This window comes from Nelumbo nucifera, chromosome 3 (genome assembly GCF_055504915.1).
Source record: "Nelumbo nucifera cultivar China Antique chromosome 3, China Antique-T2T, whole genome shotgun sequence".
NCBI classification, from domain to species: Eukaryota; Viridiplantae; Streptophyta; class Magnoliopsida; order Proteales; family Nelumbonaceae; genus Nelumbo; species Nelumbo nucifera.
The window spans coordinates 27,778,436-27,801,741 of record NC_142651.1 but is presented as its reverse complement, the minus strand read 5'-3'; the positions used below and the strand labels follow the sequence as shown (position 1 = coordinate 27,801,741).

The window sequence follows — 23,306 nt, the reverse complement described above, 5'->3', positions numbered from 1 at the left end:
ATGTCAATTAAGTCATTACTGAATACTAACCATGCAAAACAATCACTTCTGAAAAAGATGGAATATTAAACTAAGGGGGCGTTCTTTTTTTTTTGGATTTTGAGAGGAGGGGGGGGAGTTGGTCAATGAGAGTTTGATTCCCATTGACCAAAAAACCCATGTTATTTTTTCATATTTGTGTGGGGACCATGGAAAGTTTATTTTTATGGGTATCACTTACTTGGGTGGATAAAGAACTTTTCCACCCGGGGGAAGTTACCAATAATTGAATGGGATAAAAATGCCCCTCTTAATAATGGATTTTTATGGTTAAAATGGTATTTACATGAAAAATAAAAGAACATGGGTAAATGCACTTACCCGGGTAAGTCTTTCTTAGAAAACACTTACCCAGATAAATAACTTACCGAAAAGCGAATGAGGCCTAAATGAGAATGAATTATTTGTCAAAGCTAAAAACAAAAGAACACCTCTATTTATCCTTTTAAAACTTGACATTAGGATTGGATAATTAACAAAAAAAAATAAGTTAACAAAATAATATCTGAATTACTACTAAATAACAAAAATCATTAACAAAACCACTATTCATTAATTAAGCATAAAAATCAAATAACTATAACTTACTTTATTTTTTATTTTCAACAGAAATTACTGCTGAATATAAATTACATTTTTATATTTAAGAGAAATTTCCCTTATTTATATTAGACATAATTTAAAATAATTACTGTTATCTACAATTATCTCTTGATTATAAAAAAAAACAACACAATTACTAATTCCCACAACCAAACATCGTCGTTTACAAGTAATCCTAAATTCCTAATTCCCACAACAATAATAATAGCATCAAGAGCAACACACCACTAACAACTTACACCAAATCGAACATAGACTTAAGGCTATCTCTCTCTTTAGGTTTTTCAAGTGGTTGGTAGGGACCCCTTAAACACATGATATCAACCCCTCTAAATTCCTAATTCCCACAACAATAATAATAGCATCAAGAGCAACACACCACTAACAACTTACACCAAATCGAACATAGACTTAAGGCTATCTCTCTCTTTAGGTTTTTCAAGTGGTTGGTAGGGACCCCTTAAACACAAGATATCAACCCCTTTAAACACCACTAACAATCCTTGATTTGAAAATAGACTCTCTATTTTGAGGGCAGAAAACACAATATGAACTATTGTTTTTCATTTCATCATATTCTCTCTTGTTCATTCTTATATTTAAGATATTAATTCCTATTTTCTCTAATTGATTCATATATCTAATGCACTTTTGTGTTTTCTTTTGCCATAAAATCCAATAATTAACTCTATAATCCATGAATTTAATGACATGAAAACAAATATATTTTTCATTAATTCTTGCCTTTAAAAGCCATTTTTTTAGAATCTACCCATAATGAAAATCATTTTCCATCCAAGCACTGGGTTAACAAATCAACCATCTTGGTTAAATGGATCGCTTCATTTTGTCATTATCATATAATACAAATTTAGAAATGGGTAGAAATGCAAATGAATTATATCATATGATGAGGGGTGATTTGGCCCGACCTAGTGAACAACGGATACATGGACTCAATCAGGTGACTGGACACATATCAGCATCCTCAACTACTTGGCAGGTTAACTTTGTGCACCTGATCATCTTGACAGGTTGGGTCTACACCCCGACCACCTCGGCAGGTCACTCCACTTCGGGAACCTTGGCCACCTTTTGTAGTACTTAGGCGCGGGTATCTCAGAAGACCAAGCTTATCAGGCTGACACGTGGCAGATATCTAGAAGACTGACAGTTGTCTTTGAGCTTCTCGAGGGCACACCGCATAACCGTAGGAATTAATCTTATCCCATCCGAATCGGAAGGAAATGGTAACTCTCGACAGTTAGCAGAATCCCTGCCTTCTAGAAACAAACCCCAATGGCTTAGGGAAAAGATCTTGGGAGCATTTCGCGAGACCTATGGCAATCCACCTATATATGGGCATCAACCACCTGAAACCCAGGTATGTGCGATTATTTACTCTCTAGCTCTCTAGCACACAATTTCCAGCTCACACACCCAAGTACTGACTTAAGCATCGGAGCGGCCTCGCTGGGTTAGCCACCCCGGGTTCTCTGATCTATTTGTCTTGCAGATTGACCGTCCCACTAAGCAAGTGAAATCGACATTACTCTCCAGCTAGGAGCATCTAGGTCGTGCACAATCATCATACAATACAAGTTTAGAAATGGGTAGAAATGCAAGTGAATTATAGAAAAATCTAAGAATTTCTCTAATATTAACGATTTATCAATATTAAATAAAAATAAGTGTGATAAATAACAATTACTTTATTAAAAATAAAAATATTTATAAATAAGAAAAAATATGTTTATATGATATTCATTGATGTTGAGAAATCATATGATAGAATTTAAAGAGAAATATATTATAGGTTTAGAAAAGGAAAATAGTTAAAAGTACATGGATGTAATTAAAAGAATAAGTATAAATAATAAGGTTGCAACTTGGGCCGGGTTGGCCCGAACCCAACCCGAATTGGGTTGGGTTGATGCTCGGGTTAGGGTTAGGGTTGAAATTCATGAACCCGACTTAATTTCGAGTCGGGTTAGGGTTGACCCCTTGGGCAACCCGACCTAACCCGAATCCGACTCTATAATATATGTCATATATAAATATATGTTATATATTATATATCATACATTGATTTTTTTAGATGTACGATAGTTGTATAGCCCTCACTACATGCTATCATGTCTTTCTTTTAAGATAATCACTTTACTTAATCCTAAATGAAAAGACTAAAACCTTAATATCATATTTTATGTTTTTTGAATGTTTTATTCTTATCTCCTCTCTAATGTTTGGCACCTATAAAAGATCTATCATAAGTCATAACTCATAGTAAATTATAATCGTTTTAAACACTTATTTTTTTATGATTTTGTACTAAAAGAATCAATAAAAACATCAACAAACAAATAGTAATAGAGTTAAGATTTGAGATTAAATAGTTTTATGAGATTTTAAGGGATGGAAAGAAGGTTGGGTTAGAGTTAAACGAATTTAGTTTGAGTTAGGATTAAGGTTGGATAGATCATATTGAAAGTCGGATTGAGTTAAGGTTAGGATTGAGGATTTAAAACTTAAAATTGAAATAGGATTGACATCAACCCGACCTAACCCGACTTGCAGCCCTGATAAATAAGTGTACAAAACCAATGTTAGAAGAGACGTCAGATTTTACCATTACAAATTCTTCCCGAATTTGAATTCGCACCTTAATCCAAATGTTAATTTTGACGAGGTCGATTTGTTCGCAACAAAAAGCCATTCCAATATGACCTGTGTCCGTACATTGCAGACATCATGGATCCCAGTCTTATAGTTACGGTGGATACTCGTGGTTGGATGTGCTGACACAGATCAAGATGGAACAGTGTTGAAATAGTTTTTGTTGTCAGCCCATCCCAGCTCGCTTTTGTCACGGGCCGTGGTGCTAGCACTATACTCTGTGGGTCCCGACGAAGCAACGTGTCAAAAACCTATTGAACTTGACACGACAGCAACCTCTCCACTCCTCCGCTTTGTCAACTCGAACCAAACCTTCAAATACTTCTGTTCGGTCCGAAAGTCGGACTCTCTGGGGAGTCTGAAAGAAGTATACCAGAAAGAGAAATTGGAGATGCGTCGCCACAAATTCAATCCCTACTTACTTCTTTTCGCTCTCCTTTCCTTCTCTCTCCTTCCTCTCCATGCCATAGCGCGCCCTTTCGTTCTGGTCCTTACCAAAGACGACCTCATCGACAACCCTTCTCCCTCCGACGACGACTCCTCTGCCGGCGACCCTGAGTGGGATGAGTTCAGCGACTCGGATAACAACTCCGAGGAAGAGCTTGATCCCGGCTCATGGCGCCCGATCTTCGAGCCGGACGTCGACGTCCCGCCGAAAACCGAAGAGGAGGAGATTTATTACTCCGGCGTCCGGAAGATGATCTCCGCGGCTACTTCTGGCGATCCTAGAGCGATGGGGGAAGCCGCTTCATTGATCGAGTCAGCTGCGGTGGCCGGGTTCCCTCATGCCCAGTCCGCTCTAGGTTTTCTGTTCGGGACCGGGCAATTGAGAGAGCAGAGCGGTGCCAAGGCTTTCCTGTATCATCACTTTGCCGCCGAAGGCGGCAATATGCAGTCCAAGATGGCCCTCGCGTATAATTACTTCCGACAAGATGTATGAGAACCTTAGGAATAAACTTGCTCTTTACTTATTTCAACCTTAATTCATCTTTGTTGGGCCAATTTGATTAGGGCTGTTCTTGTTTGGTTGCAGATGTATGAGAAAGCTGTTAAGCTTTACGCCGAATTGGCAGAAGCAGCAGTGTCGAGTTTCTTGATTTCGAAGGATTCGCCGGTAATTGAGCCTATTAGGTTGCATAATGGAGCAGAAGAGAATAAGGAAGCTTTGCGGAAGTCGCGAGGAGAGGAGGATGAAGATTTCCAGATTACGGAGTATCAGGCGCAAAAGGGGAATGCCGGGGCAATGTACAAACTTGGAATGATTTATTATTTTGGATTGAGAGGGGTGAGACGTGATCACGGGAAAGCGTTGTCGTGGTTTCTGAAGGCTGTGGAGAAGGGAGAGCCGAGGTCGATGGAACTTCTTGGTGAGATATACGCGAGGGGAGCAGGGGTTGAGAGGAATTACACCAAGGCGTTCGAGTGGCTTACTCTTGCATCTAAGCAACAACATTTTTCTGCTTATAATGGGATGGGGTATTTGTATGTCAAAGGCTATGGAGTGGAAAAGAAGAACTTCACTAAGGTCAGTTCTTATTGGGGTGTTTGTATTCCGCACGCTTTCTTCAGCTTTCAGACTGTAGTCTAATTTTGTCTGCCATTGTTTGTTTGAAGGCTGCATGTTTTCCCCTTCATTTAATTCCCTCTCCTTCCAAATTCTTTTGCTTACATATTCTGCTTTACCATGGCTATTTGACTGGTATTAGCTGCTCTTATAGAGCTGAAAAGCAGATTATAGGTGTAATGCCGTGGTACATAAGGTTACTAATATTCTAGACAGTCCATGGAGCCATAAATTTTACCATGTTAGTGCTAAATTCTAATGCTTTTTCACTGGCCATAGAATACAATAAATTCTTTGTGCAGTGAAATAATGTTCTAAGAGTTTCTTTGAAAACTCATTGTATACTCTCAGCAGATTATTGCATTGCTTTTTTACTTGTTCCACAGATTTCTGAATGGGATTGCCCTGTCTTGATTGTCTAAGGCTAATGATCAACCATTTAACATAAGTTGAATAAAAATGTGAATCCCACTTTTCCCCAGGACATTGAAACAACAAGGCAAGATTGTCTGATATGCCCCTTTGGAAAGAATGCATGAAATTTGATGGTTCTTCTGGGGTGAACTCCATGGGAGGAGTCATCAGAGATATTACTGACAATACTGTGCTGAGCCATTCCAGGGACCAGGCTGTGGGGTGGGGGTGGGGGGATGGATTGTCAATGACCTTTCTGACTGCTCCAAGATGAGCTTGTTGTTTATTGCACTGGTTTGTCATGAGGTTGTGACTTGGGAGGGGTTAGTGGTGGAAGGATATTGTAGATTGGTAATTGGTTGGAAGTCTTCAAGCAATGAAGGTCTATAGGAACTTCCTCATGATATTCTAGAAGCAAAGCCATTGATCTCCCAACCTGACATTTCTTCTAGGTGGGTCTCTGGAGTCAATCTTGCTGAATCTAGGAAGAGAAGGTGTCAGCAGAGCTAGTTTACAATGGGTCATTTTGGAGCCAATATTTATGCTGTATTCCATTCCTTTGTTTGGTGATTCACAAGAGTATTAGAGCCAATTGTAGGGGCTTATCTTTTTGCTTGTGTTAGCATTGTTACTCTCTTTATTTGATTACTGGAGCTCCTTGACATTGTCAATGATTAATAGGAAAAAAAAGGAAATGCATGAAACATTCAGTAGGTTTCATGATCTCTTTGGAAACATCTAATAAAATTGGAATGATACAAAGAAGATTAGCATGATCCCTACGCAAGGTTTGCAACAAGGATATACTATCTTGCCTCCGCTCTTTGTTTTGGTGGTGGAAACATTCAGTAGGTTTGTTCTAAAAGGGGAGAGCTGGGTCTGATTGGAGGATTTTGGGTTGAGGTATGCTGGCAATGTTTTTATTTTTATTTATACATCTATTGAACAAGGTCTGAATTTGAGGCCAGCCCCCAAGGGTTTTGAGTTGTTCTCAAATCTGAAGCTAAACTTAAATAAAAGCATGATGATTGTAGTCAGGACATCGATTCAAGCCTACTTGAACAGTGTGCTGCTGTTTTGGACTGTCACATAGGTAATTTTCCACTTACATATCTTGGTATTGTTCCTACTGGAGTGATGGCATTGGCTGTCTCCACTAAGCAGCAGTTGGTTGTCAAAAGATTAGAAAAGTATATGGCTGGTCGAAAAGGCAGATGTTTATCTTGGGAGGAAGAATTAAGTTGATCAAGAGTGCTCTTTGCCTATTTATTAGTTGTCCTTATTGATGATACCAGCATTAGTAGCTAATAATATTCAGAAAATCCAAAGGGACTTTTGTATGGGATGGAAAGGAGAGAAAGAAGATATTTCATTAAGTGGAAGTGGGTGTCTACCAGAAAGGCATGAGGATTGGGTTTGAGAAGAATTAGAATAATGAACAAGGCATTGTTTTTTTTTTTTGATGAATAAGGCATTGTTAGGAACAATGTTTTTGAACTGTCGTTGACCCGGACTGTTGGAACGTTCGGCCCAGGAACTGTCCAGGCAACCGCTTCCGTTTTACCCCAAACCCGGTCCCTGGCCAAAAACCATTGAATTGGCGGTTGAACCATCGACCCGTTCAACGGTTTTTGGCCGTTTTTTATTTTTATTATTTGGGCAAATTTCTTAAACTACCCTTATGGTTTAGCTAATTGACTAACTCTACCCTGACTGTTTACATAGTCTTAAAGTACCCCTAAGTTTTCTGACAATTGTCTAAAACCTCCCCTACCATTAACTTATGACATCACGTGACTAATATATTTTCCAAAAATTCCTAAAATACCCTTTCTAACAAATTGTCTAAGTCTACTCCATCTCCATCTCCATCTCCATCTCCATCTCCATCTCCGTCTCCGTCTCCAGCATCATTCCAGTCACCCCAAGTTGTACTGTTCACCCGAATGGAGGACAAGAAAGGGGAGAAGGCCAAGGAAGGAGAGGAGATGGTTTCCATCTGGTTCAGCACTCGGGCTGATGAAGCATATGCATATGCAGAGGCGTGCATTATCCATTTTGGCAGTTGTGCTTTGAAGCACACCCAGGTTTAGGAGCAGTTCCTTTGAAAGAGCTACTGCAATGGTGGTCCTAGAATTAGCTGCACTATGGGCAGAGAAAAAATATTACCAAATTGAACACAATGCATGAAATCACTGAAATTATCAAACTGAAAAGCAAAAATATTGGTTTAAACAAGAAGTGGAATGAAGATCCTCAGTTGGAATGTGAGGGGAATTGGGAGTGCAAGGAAGAGAGCGACAATAAAAGAGGTAATAAAACAGTTTGACCTAGACATTGTGCTGTTGCAAGAGTCTAAAAGAATGGAGTTTAATAACAATTAGGCATGGAGTGTTTGGAAAGCCACGGGGGTCAGTTGGGTGGTTGCTCCCTCTAGGGGTGCATCCGGGGGGATTGTAACAATGTGGAAGAGGGATGTGGTTGAAGGCCTGGAGGAGTTGATCAGAAAGTTCTCGGTTTCCGTGAAGTTTAAGCAGCTTGAGGGTGATTTTATGTGGGTTCTCACAAATGTTTACGGACCGAATGACTACAGAAAGAGAAAGGAGTTGTGGGAGGAATTGGCGGATGTTAGAGGGTTGTGGGATGGGCCCTGGTGCATGGGTGGGGACTTCAATGTGATTAGATTCTCAGAGGAATCCAATAAAGTTAACCAAAGAGTGACAAAAAGCATGAGGAAGTTTAACAGCTTTGTGGATGACTTTGAGCTTAAAGAGATCCCCCTAGCTCATAAGACATTTACTTGGTCAAATCTCCAATCTAGACCCATTTGTTCTAAATTGGATAGATTCCTGTTCTCTCTGGATTGGGAAGTCCATTGGGGAACCTTGGCTTCTAGAGCTCTTCCAAGGGTGACCTCCGATCATTGGCCCATAGTGTTATGTAAGGAGGAAAGAAGGCGTGGAGGTCCTACCCCCTTTAGATTTGAAAATATGTGGTTACTCCACCCAGGGTTTAACAACAAAGTGAGGGAGTGGTGGTTTGAGTGTAACCCATTGGTGGAATGGGAGGGGATGAAATTCCATAAGAAACTTCAATTTTTGAAAGAAAAAATCAAGGAGTGGAATTTGGTGGAGTTTGGGAGGATAGAAAAAAGAAAGGGAGATCTGCTGGATAAGATTGAAAGCCTTGACTCTAAAGAAGAAAGGGGAGAACTTGGAGAGGAAGACATTGAGCTCAGGAGAGATTTAAGAAGACAGTTAGAGGATTGCCTGCACAAGGAGGAAATTAGTTGGAGGCAAAAATCTCGGTGTAAATGGGTGCAAGAGGGGGACAGAAACACTAGGTTTTTCCACTCTCTAGCAGAAGGCAGGAGAAGGAAGAACCTGATCTCCAAATTGGTAGTAGATGGAGTTGAGCTAGTGCATCAAGAGGAGATTGCCGGGGCTTGTGTGGAGCACTTCAAATCTATCCTAAGAAGGCCTGTGTGTAGAAGGGTGTGGGTAGAAGGTTTGGACTGGCCAGATGTAGGGGTGGAGAACAGGAGAAGGTTGGAGAGAAGCTTTAGTTTAGAAGAGATCAAGGAGGCTGTATTTTCTATGGATAGAACAAAAGCCCCGGGGCCGGATGGGTTCACTATGGGTTTTTATCAGGACTGTTGGGACATTTTGAAAGATGATCTTTTGCAGGTATTTGAGGAGTTTTATAGGAGTGGAATTGTCAATCTGGGTGTGAATTCCACATTTACAGCCTTAATTCCAAAAAAGAAAGATGCTTCCCACCTGAAGGATTTTAGGCCAATTAGCTTGGTTAATAGCTTGTATAAGATCATTGCAAAAGTGTTGTCTTTAAGGTTGAAGAAGGTTTTGCCAGATATTGTTGCACACTACCAAGGAGCTTTTGTGAATGGAAGACAAATCACTGTTCATATTTTAATTGCTAATGAGAGTGTGGAGAACTTTAAGAGGGATAAGAAGAAGGGAGTGGTTTGTAAATTGGACTTGGAAAAGGCTTATGACTTGGTGGACTGGGAATTTTTTAGGAAAGTTTTGACTAAATTCGGGTTCGGGGCTAGATGGTGTAAGTGGATCATGGGTTGTGTCCGGAATTTTTATTACTCAGTGCTAGTGAATGGGACAGTGGTAGACTTCTTTCCAGCCAGTAGGGGTATAAGACAAGGAGACCCCCTTTCTCCTTTTTTGTTCATTCTAATTGCGGAGGTTTTGGGGAAATTGATTCACAGAACAGATTCTAGGGGGCTCATTAGAGGCTGGAGAGTTGGGAGGGCGGAAACCCCTCTTACTCACTTGCAGTTTGCTGACGACACGATTCTGTTTTGTGAAGGCGGTAATGTGAGCTTTATTAGGAATTTGAAGTCGGTGATACAACTGTTTGAGCAAATATCCAACTTGAAAGTTAACCTTGGGAAAAGTTGTGCTGTGGGGGTGAATTTGGAGGAGGGAGAGATCAGGGAGAGTGCTGAAGTATTGGGGTGTGAAGTCTCGGGTTGGCCTTCGAACTACTTAGGGTTGCCTTTAGGGGATAATCCCATGAGAGAGAGCTTTTGGAACCCGGTGGTGGAAAGGTTCGAAAAAAGACTGGTGTCATGGAAAAAGAACTACCTCTCTCTTGGTGGGAGAATTACTCTTATTAAGGCCACGCTTGCTAATTTACCTATCTTTTTCCTGTCGGTGTTTAAAATCCCAGTGAAGGTTGCTAATAGATTGGAGAAGTTAATGAGAGATTTCCTGTGGGAACCGGGAGAGGAAAAGAGGGATCATAGAGTGAGCTGGGAGATAGTTTGTAGGAGTAAGACATGTGGTGGCTTGGGTCTTGGGAATATTAGGAGAAGGAATATGACTATGTTGGGAAAGTGGTTGTGGAGATTCCCAGTGGAGAAGGAGAAGCTTTGGGCTAGAATAGTGGCAAGTATTCTTGGGCTGGAGCATAATGGATGGGACGCTGGAATCAGAGCTAGGACCACAAGCAATTCTCCTTGGAAAGCCATTCATGACCTACTTCCACTTTTCTCCCCTAATATCAGGTATGTTTTGAATTCCGGTAACTCCATAAAATTTTGGGAACAAACCTGGGTGGGGAGTGCCCCTCTAAAGGATTAGTTTTCTTCTTTGTTTGTTCTTTCTGATTTGAAAAATGAGCCAATCTCGTCTTTTACCACCCCGTCCTCTTCCATTTCTGGGATTGGGTGGAACTTGGGTCTAAGAAGGGATTTGAGGGACTCAGACTTTGACACTATTTTGAGCCTTATTGCAATTCTTGATAACGTTGTCTTAGACCCCACTAGGGCGGACTCTAGAATTTGGACACCTTCTCCCAATGGCATTTTTACTTGTGCTTCTTTCTTCAAAGTCTTAAGTCAGTCCACCAGTCCTACCTTCCCTCCTTTTCTTGTTGATGAGGTTTGGTGCAGAGCAAAACCTCCTAGGGTTGGTAGTTTTTGTTGGGAAGCCTATCTGGGAAGAATCAACACTGGTGATTTACTCCAAAAGAAGAGACCCAATACTTGTTTGTCACCTCAGTGGTGTGTTCTTTGTAAAGCGGATGGGGAGACTGGTTTTCACCTACTAGTGTCTTGCCATTTTGCGAGGTCATTTTGGGAATGAGCTTTGTCCCTATTTGGTTGTTGCTAGAACCCCCCATCAGGCTTCCAAGGCCTTTTTTCCCCTTCTTTTTTCAGGTGGCGGATAAAAAGGGGAAGGACAATGTGGAGAGGACTAAGGGCTGCGGTATGTTGGACACTTTGGGAAGAAAGAAACTCCAGGATATTCTCAGAAGCTCAGAGAGGAGTAGCAGATCTGAGGGCTATCATTCATATTAGGGCGGTACAGTGGCTGAAATCTTTGGAGCTTTTCACAGATTACACTGTGGATGACATGTTAAGGAAGTGGCGTGAAATTGCAAGTTGCACACAAATTAAGTTATGAATGTGGCTTGGACCCCTCCACCTAGTGGATTCGTGAAACTAAACTTTGATGGGTGCAGCAGGGGAAATCCGGGACAATCGGGGATTGGGGGTGTTTTTAGGGATGGAAATGGGGTCATTTCTGCCATGTTCTCAGGCCCAATTGGAGTGGGTGGCTCCCTTAGAGCTGAGATCTTTGCAGTTATGGAAGGAGTTCAAAAAGCTAAGGAGTTGAACATCAGGAAACTCTTAATTGAAGGGGATTCAGAGGTGGTGATAGGGTGGCTGCTTAAAGATCACAATGGCTTATGGAAGTACAATAATGAGAGGAGGAAATTCAAGTGGCTGGTGTGGGAGATGGAAGTTAAGATACGTTGGGTTAAAAGATCGGCTAATTCCCTAGCTAACGGTTTAGCTAAACAAGGGGCAGAAAGGGATTCACTTTTTTGGGCCAAGTTGTAACTTTAGTGTGTTTTCTTTCTTTTTCTCTTTTTTTTTCCTTTTCTTGAGGTTCTTTGTTGCTCTTGGAAGATAAGCGTGTTTGTCTTCCTTTTGTAAATCTTCTATTGATGAATTAATGAAAGTGTTATTGATCAAAAAAAAAAAAATTGGCAAACTGGATCTGGATCCGATGGATCATCTCAAGGAAAATAGCGCCCTTGATCTTGCCAAGGAAAACAGAGTTTTTGCTAAGATGATAGATAGGTGGAAGCAGATGGGATATGAAGAGAAAAAGGCAGCAATTCATGCAGAAATGAAAAGAGTGAACCAACTCCCTGCAAACAACAGTTATGCAATGCATCACTCAAGGGTTCTTAACAAAGTGTTGCAACTTACATCAAGTTGTTGGCTGATGAAAAGTCTCCAGGGCCTGATGGTCTTACAAATCTCTTCTACATTAAACGCTGGGACGTTGTGAGACAGGATATATTGAATGTTTTCCAGGACTTTTTTGAGAGGGGTTCATTGCAGAGAAGTCTGAACACTACCTTTATAACCCTCATTCCAAAGATTGAAGGTGCTGTGAATATTAAGGATTTTAGGCCAATTAGTTTGTTGCATAGCTTCTATAAAATCCTAGCTAAAGTCCTTGCTGAAAGATTGAAAACAGTTCTTGGTAGGGTTATCCCAAATAACCAAAGTGCTTTTATTCCGGGTAGACAGATGCTAGATTCAATTCTTATTGCCAATGAGCTCATTCATTCCAGGAAAAAAGAAGATTCTCCGGGTTTGATTTGTAAACTTGATACTGAGAAGGCCTACGATCATGTTAACTGGAGATGTGTAGACCTTGTGCTTCTTCATATGAATTTTGGGCAAAAATTGAGGAATTGGATGAAAGTATGTATCACTTCTCCAAAGTTCTCAGTCTTGGTAAACGGACAGTCTGCAGGTTTCTTTGATAGTTCCAAGGGTCTTAGGCAAGGAGACTCTCTATCTCATCTTTTATTTATATGTGTAAAGGAGATCCTCACTCTGTTCTGTAAGAAGGCTGCTGAGTCAGGGGATTGGAAAGGCTTTGCAATGGTGCCAGGGGGAGAGAAGGTGAACATTCTTCAATTTGTAGATGATACAATATGTTTTGTGGATTCTTCCCCCACTTAGGTGGAGCTAATTCTTGGGATTCTCTCTTGGTTTGAAGTGATTACAGGTTTGAAAGTTAATTGGAATAAGAGCCAAGTTATCCCAGTTGGATATATTTTCGATTTAGCTGAGTGTGCTGGTATTCTGGCTTGTCAGATTGAATCTCTCCCGGTCAAACATTTGGGACTCCCGCTTGGGGTGAGTAGTGGTTCCTCCGCTGTCCACTATTTCGGACCCAATTATTGAGAGATTGGAAAGGAAGCTGGCTTCTTGGAAGGCAAAATACCTTTCTTTTGGGGGGAGGGTGACTCTGATTAAGAGAGTACTCTCTCCAATTTGCCTACCTACTTCCTATCTCTTTTCTCTATTCCTAAGAAGGTGGCAAATCAGATTGAAAAGCTTCAATGGAATTTCCTTTGGAGAGGCTGGGAGGAGGAGAAAAAAGCGCACTTGGTGAGTTGGGAACAAGTCTGTCTCCCCAAATCTGATGGGGGGTTAGGTATAAGGAAGCTGAAATATTTTAACTATGCCCTCCTATGTAAATGGATTTGGAGATTTGCTGTAGAATCTGATGCTTGGTGGAGATCTCTCATAGCTAGCAAATATGGTGTGAGCTGGGGAAATTGGAGATCTAGGGACCCCCCTTCTAACTGGGGCAACTCTCTGTGGAAGGGGATAATGAAGCACTTTCCAGAGTTGGCCAGGGGGATCGCAGTCAGGGCTGGTAATGGTAATAGGATCAAATTCTGGAAGGACCCTTGGTGCCTAGATGTTCCTCTTGCTGAGTCCTTCCCTCTCATCTTCCAGTGTGCTTCAGACCACGAGGCCTCAGTTGCTGAGTGCTATAGTATTTCTGGTGGTTCTGTTCTTTGGACTCCCTCTTTCCGAAGAAATCTCTTTGATTGGGAGGTGGATGAGGTAGTGAATCTTTTGACCTGCCTCCAGCATCAAGAGATGGACTTTAGTATGGAGGATAAGTGGCATTGGAAGTGGAATCCTGACGGGATATTCTCTGTTAAATCTTTGGCAGCTAGGCTTGGTAGGATGGGTGTTCCTGATTTCCCAGTTCAGCAAGTGTGGAATCCTATCAGTCCGACTAAAGCCAGTTTCCTTGTTTGGACTATGGCTCTTAACAAATGCCTTTCCAAGGAGAACCTTGTAAGCAGGGGAATTCAGATTTTAGACCAGTCTTGCAGCGTATGTGGGTGCAGTGCTGAATCTACTGATCATCTGTGTTTACACTGCCCGTTCTCGGCTCAGTTGTGGAACCACCTCCTCAAGTCCTTGAAGGTTTGTTGGGTGATGCCGAGTTCGATTAAAGAGCTGTTATGCTGCTGGCATATTGTGGGCTGGAGCAAGAAAAAGAAGACTTTATGGGAAGCGATTCCAAGTGCTGTAATGTGGTGTATCTGGACCGAGAGGAATAGAAGGGTGTTCAGCAACAAGTTTCCAAGTCTGGAGGACCTAACCCAGAAGTTAGTGGGCAAACTGATTTCTTGATTGTCTGCGGCGGCAGATTTTAGAAACTGTAATGTATCAGATGTACTTTTTCCTTGTCTTGACGGCTTGTGTAATCACTGTTTAGATCAGTCAGCCTGTTTTGGAACTGATCTCAGCCTCCGGTGTGTATTTCATTCTCAATAAATATTACTTTACCTTTTCCAAAAAAAAAAAAAAAACTTCAATTCAAAGGACCCAATCATAGGATGAAGAGTTAGAACTGCTATTTGCTGGGATATCCCTGTGAAGAATCATTCAACTTGAAGGGCACTGATTTTCAAAATGTAGCTTCCATATTAACTATGGAAAAGGATGGAGGCAAAACCTTGTAGCATATACTCAGCAATGACAAAAATCAACAGAGAAGGAAATGCCGAACCCACAGAGGGTTAGTTCCACATTTCCACCAAGTTTATTCTCCAGATTTAACATACTCATCGGAAAAGGGGATCGGAGTAGACTTCACCAAGCTATAATTTGGAAAATAAAGAATTAGCAGGATTCTAACATACCTTTATTAACCAATATTGATCCTGGGCGGAGACTAGAGATTCTCATGAGCTTGTATGATACTCTTTTCAATGCCATCAACGATGACATCAAATGATTGATGCACAAATCCAAGGGATATTACAATATATACAATATATTGAAGATAACCTCCAGGTCCAGCATGAGTGTGAATACCACTAATGGCAACATTCTGTTTATTATATAGATCTCCATACAGAGAGTTCAAAAAATCAGACAGAACTCTACCTACTGTTTCGAAAACCAGACAAGGTGGAGATGAGTGGAAAGTGGGCAAAACCTTAAAGTACTCTGGTTTGGTCCTCTGACGAGGTGGATATGTGGGGAGATAGGGGTAGATTTTTTCCCAGTATTGCTTCTGTACCTGAAGCGGACCTGTGCCAACTGGCTCTAAAACTTGTCATTGTTGCCTGCTGCAGTTGCTGATGCTTAGCAAAGGCCATTGCTGGAAGCGGCATCAGATCATTTGTTGAGGTTACGGAGATGGAGACGGAGCAGCGATCTGCTTTCTTGTCTTCCTGAAATTTTTCATCAAATGGGTTTTATTTTGAAAATTTGAGGAATAGTGAAGGGCAAATTCGATATTTCATTTTTTCCGTTAGTACTTAACAATGATGTCAATTGTCAGAAAATTTAGGGGTACTTTAAGACAACATGTTAACAGTAAGGGTAGAGTTAGTCAATTAGCTAAACCATAAGGGTAGTTTAAGAAAAGTGCCCTTATTATTATTTTTGTCAGAACAGGCCGTCTATTCTAACCGGATGGTCAAACCGTTGACCCGGAAACCGGTGGCCAGAATGGTTCCGGTTTCAGGTTGGTTTTTAAAACATTGGTTAGGAAAGTGGTTATGGAGGTCTGGGGTGGAGGAAGATGTGTTATAGAGGAGGGTCATTAAATAAATAATTAGATATGGAGTTGTTCAATTTGAACAGGGTTCAAGATTGATGTCAGCTACATATGGATATTGTCTTTGGATATAAAATAATGGAATTTTGTTATTTTTGGGTAGTGTTAATGAATTATGTGATGTTATCTATCAAAAATAATGAAATTTCATCAATACTTTTCAAGGTGCACAAAGTTTAAAGTGGGAGAGGGTATAGGATGTGTTTTTGGGAAGATGTATAGTGTGGGACTGGAAAATTTATGAACTGTTGCCAGGATTACATCAGCAAAGTGAGAAGGATATCAGAGAGAGAGAGAGAGGGAGTCAATGTTGTCACAGATGCTACATGGTGGAAGGAGTTTTCTAGGAGTGTGTTAACAGTGAAATCCTTTTATGCCTCTATGATTATGTGTGAGGAAATTCTTTTATGCTAAGGGTGTGTTAACAGTGAAACTGAGACATCAGATGTGTGTGGGGGAAATCCTGTTTTGCCAACAGTTTCCAATGTCTAATGTGTGGGGATTTTTAGGAATCTGTTATTAACTTATTCATCAGATATAGACTAGCATAATTTCTGTGGAAGTTCTTTGTTTTACAGCTTAGAAAACCAAAGCATGTCCCAATTGATCTAAAGGATTTTTCCCCAAGTGACCTGCAATATCAAGTAGCAAGAGAAAATTTTTTCTGGAGTTCAATTCCATTTGCAACATGCTGGGGTAATTGGGGAGAAAGAAATATAAGAATGAAAAAAGATATATAAAGAGAATTGTGACTGTTATTGGATCTTTAGTTCAGTTGCTTGTGCATCCTGAATTTAAAGATCCATATCATTCATATTTTTGTGTCCGAGGCTTGGTGAATATTGGAAGTTGACATGAAATAATGGTGTGAATATGTATCTGGTGTTTGTTGAGGTTATCAACATAAGATTGATGTGGTCCAAGTTGGTTGTCAGCAGGTCAGGTTATAACTGTGTTACTTACTTCTATTTTCTTATTTAATAAAATTGTATTTTGCTTTATTATCAAAAAATGCTATGCACTTAATTGCAGGAACAAATGGCCCAATAACATCAACTAAGGTGAAAATTTTCACTTGTTTGGAGAATATTATCTCCTGCTTCCTTTTCTGAAGTTGTAACTTTGCCTTTTTCTTACTTGTCCTCATAAGTGAAAAATTGAAGATTGGGTGAAAGCATGATATAACTTCTAGGAATTGGTCAACATCCAAGTGGTTCATGACCTTGTAATGATGTATTTCCTATATTTTTTTATCAGTAAAACTTTGATTATATTAATAATATGTGAAAAAACAGTACAATTTTGATTTGCTGACCATGATATATGACCTAAAATTAACACTGTTACAAAGATTCCCAGAACAATTGGTCCCTTTCTGCCCCTTGTTAATATAATCAAAGTTTTACTGATAAAAAAAATATAGGAAATACATCATTACAGTTAGCAAGAGAATTAGCTAACCCATTTGCACTCCTTCTGACCCATTTGAATTCAGCACCCAGATCTCTTGCAATCCTTTCTACTTCCCTATAGGCATTCTTGAGGGTCCAAGGAATATTTCTGTTACATCTTGCCCAAGAAATGATTACTTTTGAGTCCCCTTCCACCTCCAAGTGACTGAAGCCCAATTGCTTAGCTAACCTGAGACTTTGTAGTAAAGCCAACAATTACGCTTTTATGAGGTTAGTAGCCACACCAATTGGTCAAGAGAAAAGAGCTAACAATCTGCCCTCTGAATTTCTTATTGCCCCAACAATACCAACCATACCGGGGTTACCCAAAGAGCTTTTATCAAAAATTCAGCTTTACTTTACCGCCTTGTGGTGGTTTCCATTCGATTTCTATTTTGTCTGTCTCTATAAGAGAGTGCTATCTCCTTCCAATCCCTTAGAATATCGGTCACGGTGAAACTCTGAAAGCAATCCATACTTTTAATCCACAAAATGACCTTCACTTTTATTGCCTCTATTACCTCCTCCACAATTCTATTTTTGCCATTAAAGATTCTGTTGTTCCTCTCCTCCCAAACCACTCAAATAGTTTTATATAATAAAATTATTACACTGCTTATTTTTCCTTTTTCTTTTGTGGATTGATAACAAAGGATTTTATTATGTGAAGAGGATGGGATTCCTCTAGCTATCTGTTTTGGTATAGGAAGTTCTATATCATTAATCTGCTCTTTATTCATTTTTTGGTGATTGTCTGTTTTGAAGGTTGTGTTACCAGTTTTGTTTCAGCATGACTTCTAGTTAACAAACTACGATCTTTTCATTGCAGGCAAAAGAATACTTTGAGAAGGCTGCTGAAAATGAAGAGCCTGGGGGGCATTACAACCTGGGGGTCTTGTATCTTAAAGGGATCGGAGTAAAAAAAGATGTGAAGGTGGCATGCCGACATTTCTTAACAGCTGCTAATGTTGGTCAGCCAAAGGCATTTTACCAATTGGCAAAAATGTTCCACACGGGTGTAGGTCTTAAGAAGAGTCTTCCTATGGTAAGTTTAAGTTTTCCTTGTGTTCTCAAGCTTTGAGACTATTCATCCTTCATTCAGTGTGTAAGATGCATAATTTTTCAAGGCTAGTTCGCGACTTACCTGTTAATTGTTAAAAGTTATTTCTGCCTGTCCATATTTATGTTAAAGAGAACATAATTATCAATGCAATATTGTAATTCTCCTGTCTGTACTATTTTGTCTCAGAATAATATTCTCATTTATTAATTGTCATGGAGCATGAAAGCAAGTTTTCTATCTACAAAGTTAAAGCTGAAAATATAAGTTTTTCCTGACTCAGGAAGAATCTGAACTTATTCATGCTTAAGGTCATTATGCAACATTTCTTCTTGCCCCCAGTGACTGATCTTTCACTCTTAAAAAAATTGATTGGGCCGAGATTCTTCATTTCTGATGCCTTTATGGAATTGACATACTTGTTTCTTTGGAAAATAAATACACATGTTTCTGTTGATTTATTAATTATTATGATAATCAAGCTCATTGTGAAGTTTGAATGTTAAAGCAATTTATGAACTGGTCCGCTGCATTTAATTTAAAGGGCTTATGCTAGGACTATCATTACATGCATTAGAAATCAGAAATATATTTATAAAAGGTTCTAATGTTGTCTCCATTTTTCACTTTTCAGTTCACCATTTTCTTGTTTACTTGAGCATCTGCAAGTATGGTCAAGCTAATAATGAACTTTGAATGTTAACGCAATTTATGAATTAGTCCACTGTGTTTTATTTAACGGGCTTATACTCGAACAATCATTGCATGCATTAGAAATCAGAAATATTTCTAAAAAGGTTGTAATGCTTGTCTATATTTTTTATTCATCACTTTACCATTTTCTTGTTTAGCTTGAATGGTCTTGAGCATCTGCAAGCACGTCTACTTTGTTTATGACTGTCCAGTTTTCTTTGGTTTCAGGCCACTACATTATACAAATTAGTTGCGGAGCGAGGGCCTTGGAATTCCTTATCAAGATGGGCACTAGAGTCGTACTTAAAGGGTGAAGTTGGAAAAGCATTCCTCTTGTACTCCAGAATGGCAGAGCTGGGATATGAGATTGCACAAAGTAATGCTGCCTGGATTCTTGAGAAATATGGTGAGCGCAGTATGTGCATGGGAGAATCTGGGTTTTGCACAGATGCAGAAAGGCATCAACGTGCACATTCTTTGTGGTGGCAGGCTTCAGAACAGGGGAATGAACATGCAGCTCTGCTAATTGGGGATGCATATTATTATGGTCGGGTATGTGTCTCTGGCAATTAGGTGCATTGGTAATTCTAGGCCTTAGAAATTAGCTTTTGGGATTGTTGCATCATGCAACTTCCTCTCTGAATTATTCAATTTCATTTTAGTTGGTACTAGTAGTGTATGACGGTCACCATGATGTTCAGTATTTTCAGCGGTAGCGTTGAGAATAGAGACAACCTAAAAAGGTATTCATCCAAGGGTCTTATTTTTCTGAATTAGACTGTTCCATTACAGTTACCATCACCTCGGATTTTTTTCCTATAGTGGATGACCAACCGAACATGGATTTGGGCCATTTGGCTCACTTTTTTTGCTCCATTTGGGTATTTGATGCTTGCCATTGAATTTTGAGTTAATGGTGAGTATCCTTATTTTTGCTGCTGCCATTAATAGATGGGTTGTGCTGTGGTGGGTTTTGTAGGTATGCAAGCAATATCTGATGTAGGAAATTCTATAGTTAATTTCTTTAAAAAATCTAAAAGAATGAATGTTTGAATTTTTAACCATTTTTATTTCTAATTTTTTCTATTTTCTGTATATTTTAGTGCATTTCTTTCTAATTAGAGAGATATAGGACGATGTTAAAGATGGAATAAGAATAGGATGACTGGAAGGGCATCCATAGAATTAAGTTTCATAGAAAAGAATGAAAGAAATGGATTGAATTCATTAGTTGGACATAGTAGAACCCAAGTAGGACAGTTTAGGACATAAGTTAAGAGTTTGTAATTGTTCCTTTTTTGTGTGGGGAATGATGAAAAGCCTACCCAAGGGCTAAGCATCAATGTTTTAAAAGGCATTAAGCGCCTAAGAGGCATACACCCTGAGGTGTGTCTCCAAGTGAGGCATAGGGGAAAAGCTTCAAGATGCATGGTGGAGATGTGCATACACGTGAGGTGCATGCCTCTTGTACAAAGGTGTGTACTGTGTAGTGGCATATATCTCTGTTATTGCCTTAAAATATGGCCCTTGTTCTTCCTCATCTTCCTCTTCTTGAGGTGGCTTATGTTTCTTTTTGTTCAGGCAGCTTACACCTCAGTCATGAGTTCATATTAGCTATGAACACACGGTGCTGACAACGTCCCAACCAGCCATTGCAACTGTATATCGGGAACATCTCCCCATGAATTAGAAAGGAGTTGTTCCCAATGTGCTGACCTGTTGGGACAATGCTGAGAGTGTTTTGTTGGTAGCAGATCCCTACCCCTTAGTTGCCTCTTACATTCTGAGTTGTGCCCAAGAGTAGTGGAACAGCTTGTGTCACACCTCGTTTTAAAACATTGCTAAGGTTGAAATTTCCAGATATCACTTTATCTATTTGTTTAATTCTAATCTAAAATTGAGAAATTTTTGAAGGGTTGGGACAGATGGAGAGCCTTCCAACTTACATGTCGTCCTGATTTTTCTCTCTCTCTTCCATCCTTGCAGGGCACCGAGATAGATTATGATCGTGCTGCAGAGGCTTACATGCATGCAAAATCACAAGCCAATTCACAGGCCATGTTCAACCTTGGATACATGCATGAGCATGGCAAGGGGCTTCCTTTTGATCTTCATCTTGCTAAGCGTTATTATGATCAGGCCCTAGAGAATGATCCTGCAGCAAAGTTGCCTGTGACATTAGCACTTGCGAGCTTGTGGATAAGGAAAAACTATGCCAACAGTTTCCTGGTTAGGTTCTTTTTCATTTGCTTTCAGTTTTTCTTTCTCTTCCCATCAGCAGATGATGAAACCAATTCTTTGCTTGTTTTAGACAATATCTTTAATATTTGTGTAAAATTTGGAAAATGTTAATTTGAGGCTTTATATACAATTGGAAGTAGTGGAACCATCTCACATATTTTTTATTATCAAATTAAAAAATCTCTCATATTTTGGGACATAGCTTTTTATTGCAATTTAGGTATACCCCATGCAACTGCATCTTTTACTTTGTTTTTTCATTAATATGAAATTAGAGAGAGAGAGAGAGAGAGAGAGAGAGAGATGTAGATATGTACAATGTGCCCAGCATCCCTTAAGAATAGGCAGTCCTCACCCCTTACCCATTTACTTTGTTTTTAACATTATCAGATACAAATAAGCCCAGTATTTTTCTGCCCTACTCACCCCTTGCTTGGGTAGGTCATTTGTTGATCGATGGACTATTGACATCCTACCACACCCTCCCACTAGATAGATGCCTAATCCGTCATACCTCTTTCAAATCTTTCCTTTCCACTTTTGATGATTTTTCCTTATTATGAATTCCCCTAGTTTGTCCATCCTTCTCTAGTGTATTACCTCATAAAAAAGGCACAGTACCCTGGACATTTGCAAACAGGAGTCGCAATTCAACCGTATGATGCTTGTCCCACATTCCTATTGAAAAATTAGTGCTTCACCTAGTGTGTTTCTGCAAGGAAAGGGTCTCTAGCATATCAGTCCAGTCTTTTAACTGGAATGATTCTCTTTTCCTGCATTATAGGTGCTTGTGCAGACTGTCCATCATTTCAACAACCCTTGGTTTTTTCATATAGAGGTTGACTCAACCTAATGGAATATTATCTCCAAAAGAGGCAACCTATTTCCTTTTTCATTTATTTTGAAGGACTGAAAAGCAAAGTAAATAAATAAATAATAAAAGAGGTAAAAGATGGGAATAAAAGCATGAACAGAAAGTTCAAAAAGCTGGCCTCTATTTACACCTAACATTAAGGTGGCCATTGGAAGTCTAACATATTGCCACTTTCCTCGGTGTGTTAGGTTATAGGTGTGATATGCTTAACATCTGAAATTTTTAACAAGTGACTGAATCACCACTTCTCACTTGTCATCGTGCACATAAGTTTTTTCATTTGCTCCTATCTCTGACACCCCTCGTAACCATATCCAAGGGAAATGAACTCTTACGAGTTAAGATCCAAAATAACAAATTCATCATGATAACCAGATAGGGCTTCAAAGTTCAAACGAACTATTCTTACGTAACAATAAGCTCTTAATAAGATCTATCACCAAGTTATCAGGGTTTCAGACTTCCAAATGCTATTTGTCAATGTAAAACCCTCGCTTTGTTATTTGTTCTATTTAATGATCTTTAAAGAAAGCTTGCTTGCACATTTCAGCTTCTTTCATACTTACTTCCCATTTGTAATACTCTTTATTTGTCTGAGTAGAGATTGTCGAAACCGAATCCATTCATTGAATTCAAGGCTTACATCTTTTGTTCTATGATTTAAGGTTGACTTGATTGATTCACTGCCTGAAGTTTATCCGAAAGTAGGAGCGTGGGTAGAGAATGTGATCCTGGATGAAGGCAATCCCATGATCCTCACTCTGATTGTCTGCCTCATTACGGTCCTCTACCTTCGTGAGCGGCACCGGAGGCAAGATGTGGGTGCTGCACTGGGGGACGTACCCATCCCATTCCAACCCAACGAGCATGATGCACCGCCGGTGAATTAATGAAGCTGCTTTCCAATACGATATGGAAGCTGCAGTCCCAGGTGAAGATGAAAGATCCCAAAAATGTGTACATAGGATGCTTTCATCCCATCTTCTGTTTTGAGTTTCATCGTAGTTGCTTCATTGGTTGAGCACATACTAGAGGTGATCGAGCCAGGTTGCTGAAGAAATTGAGCCGGGTGTCATCCTATTTCTGCTTTTGAGAGCTTGTAACATTTTAGATATTTGGTATAGACATTTATGTAGGACTGATCAGATGTTCGTGATTAATATATAACATCACCATCATTTATTTAATAATAGAAACAAAAAAAAAACGCATTAATGAGCTGGTTCATGAGAAATTACTCAATCCTATT

General features: G+C 39.7%; 1 protein-coding gene and 1 pseudogene across 1 annotated transcript; both read left to right on the top strand.

The window, feature by feature from the left end:
- The first annotated feature begins 3,643 nt into the window (after positions 1-3,643).
- On the top strand, positions 3,644-23,306 carry LOC104602856 (ERAD-associated E3 ubiquitin-protein ligase component HRD3A). Its single transcript, XM_010266744.3, has 6 exons — positions 3,644-4,252; positions 4,352-4,843; positions 18,019-18,234; positions 19,171-19,494; positions 20,929-21,171; positions 22,723-23,306. The coding sequence occupies exons 1-6, from the start codon at positions 3,710-3,712 to the stop codon at positions 22,945-22,947; spliced, it is 2,043 nt and encodes a 680-aa protein (XP_010265046.1). The 5' UTR covers positions 3,644-3,709; the 3' UTR covers positions 22,948-23,306.
- Positions 6,011-6,121, top strand: LOC148801066 (U6 spliceosomal RNA; annotated as a pseudogene).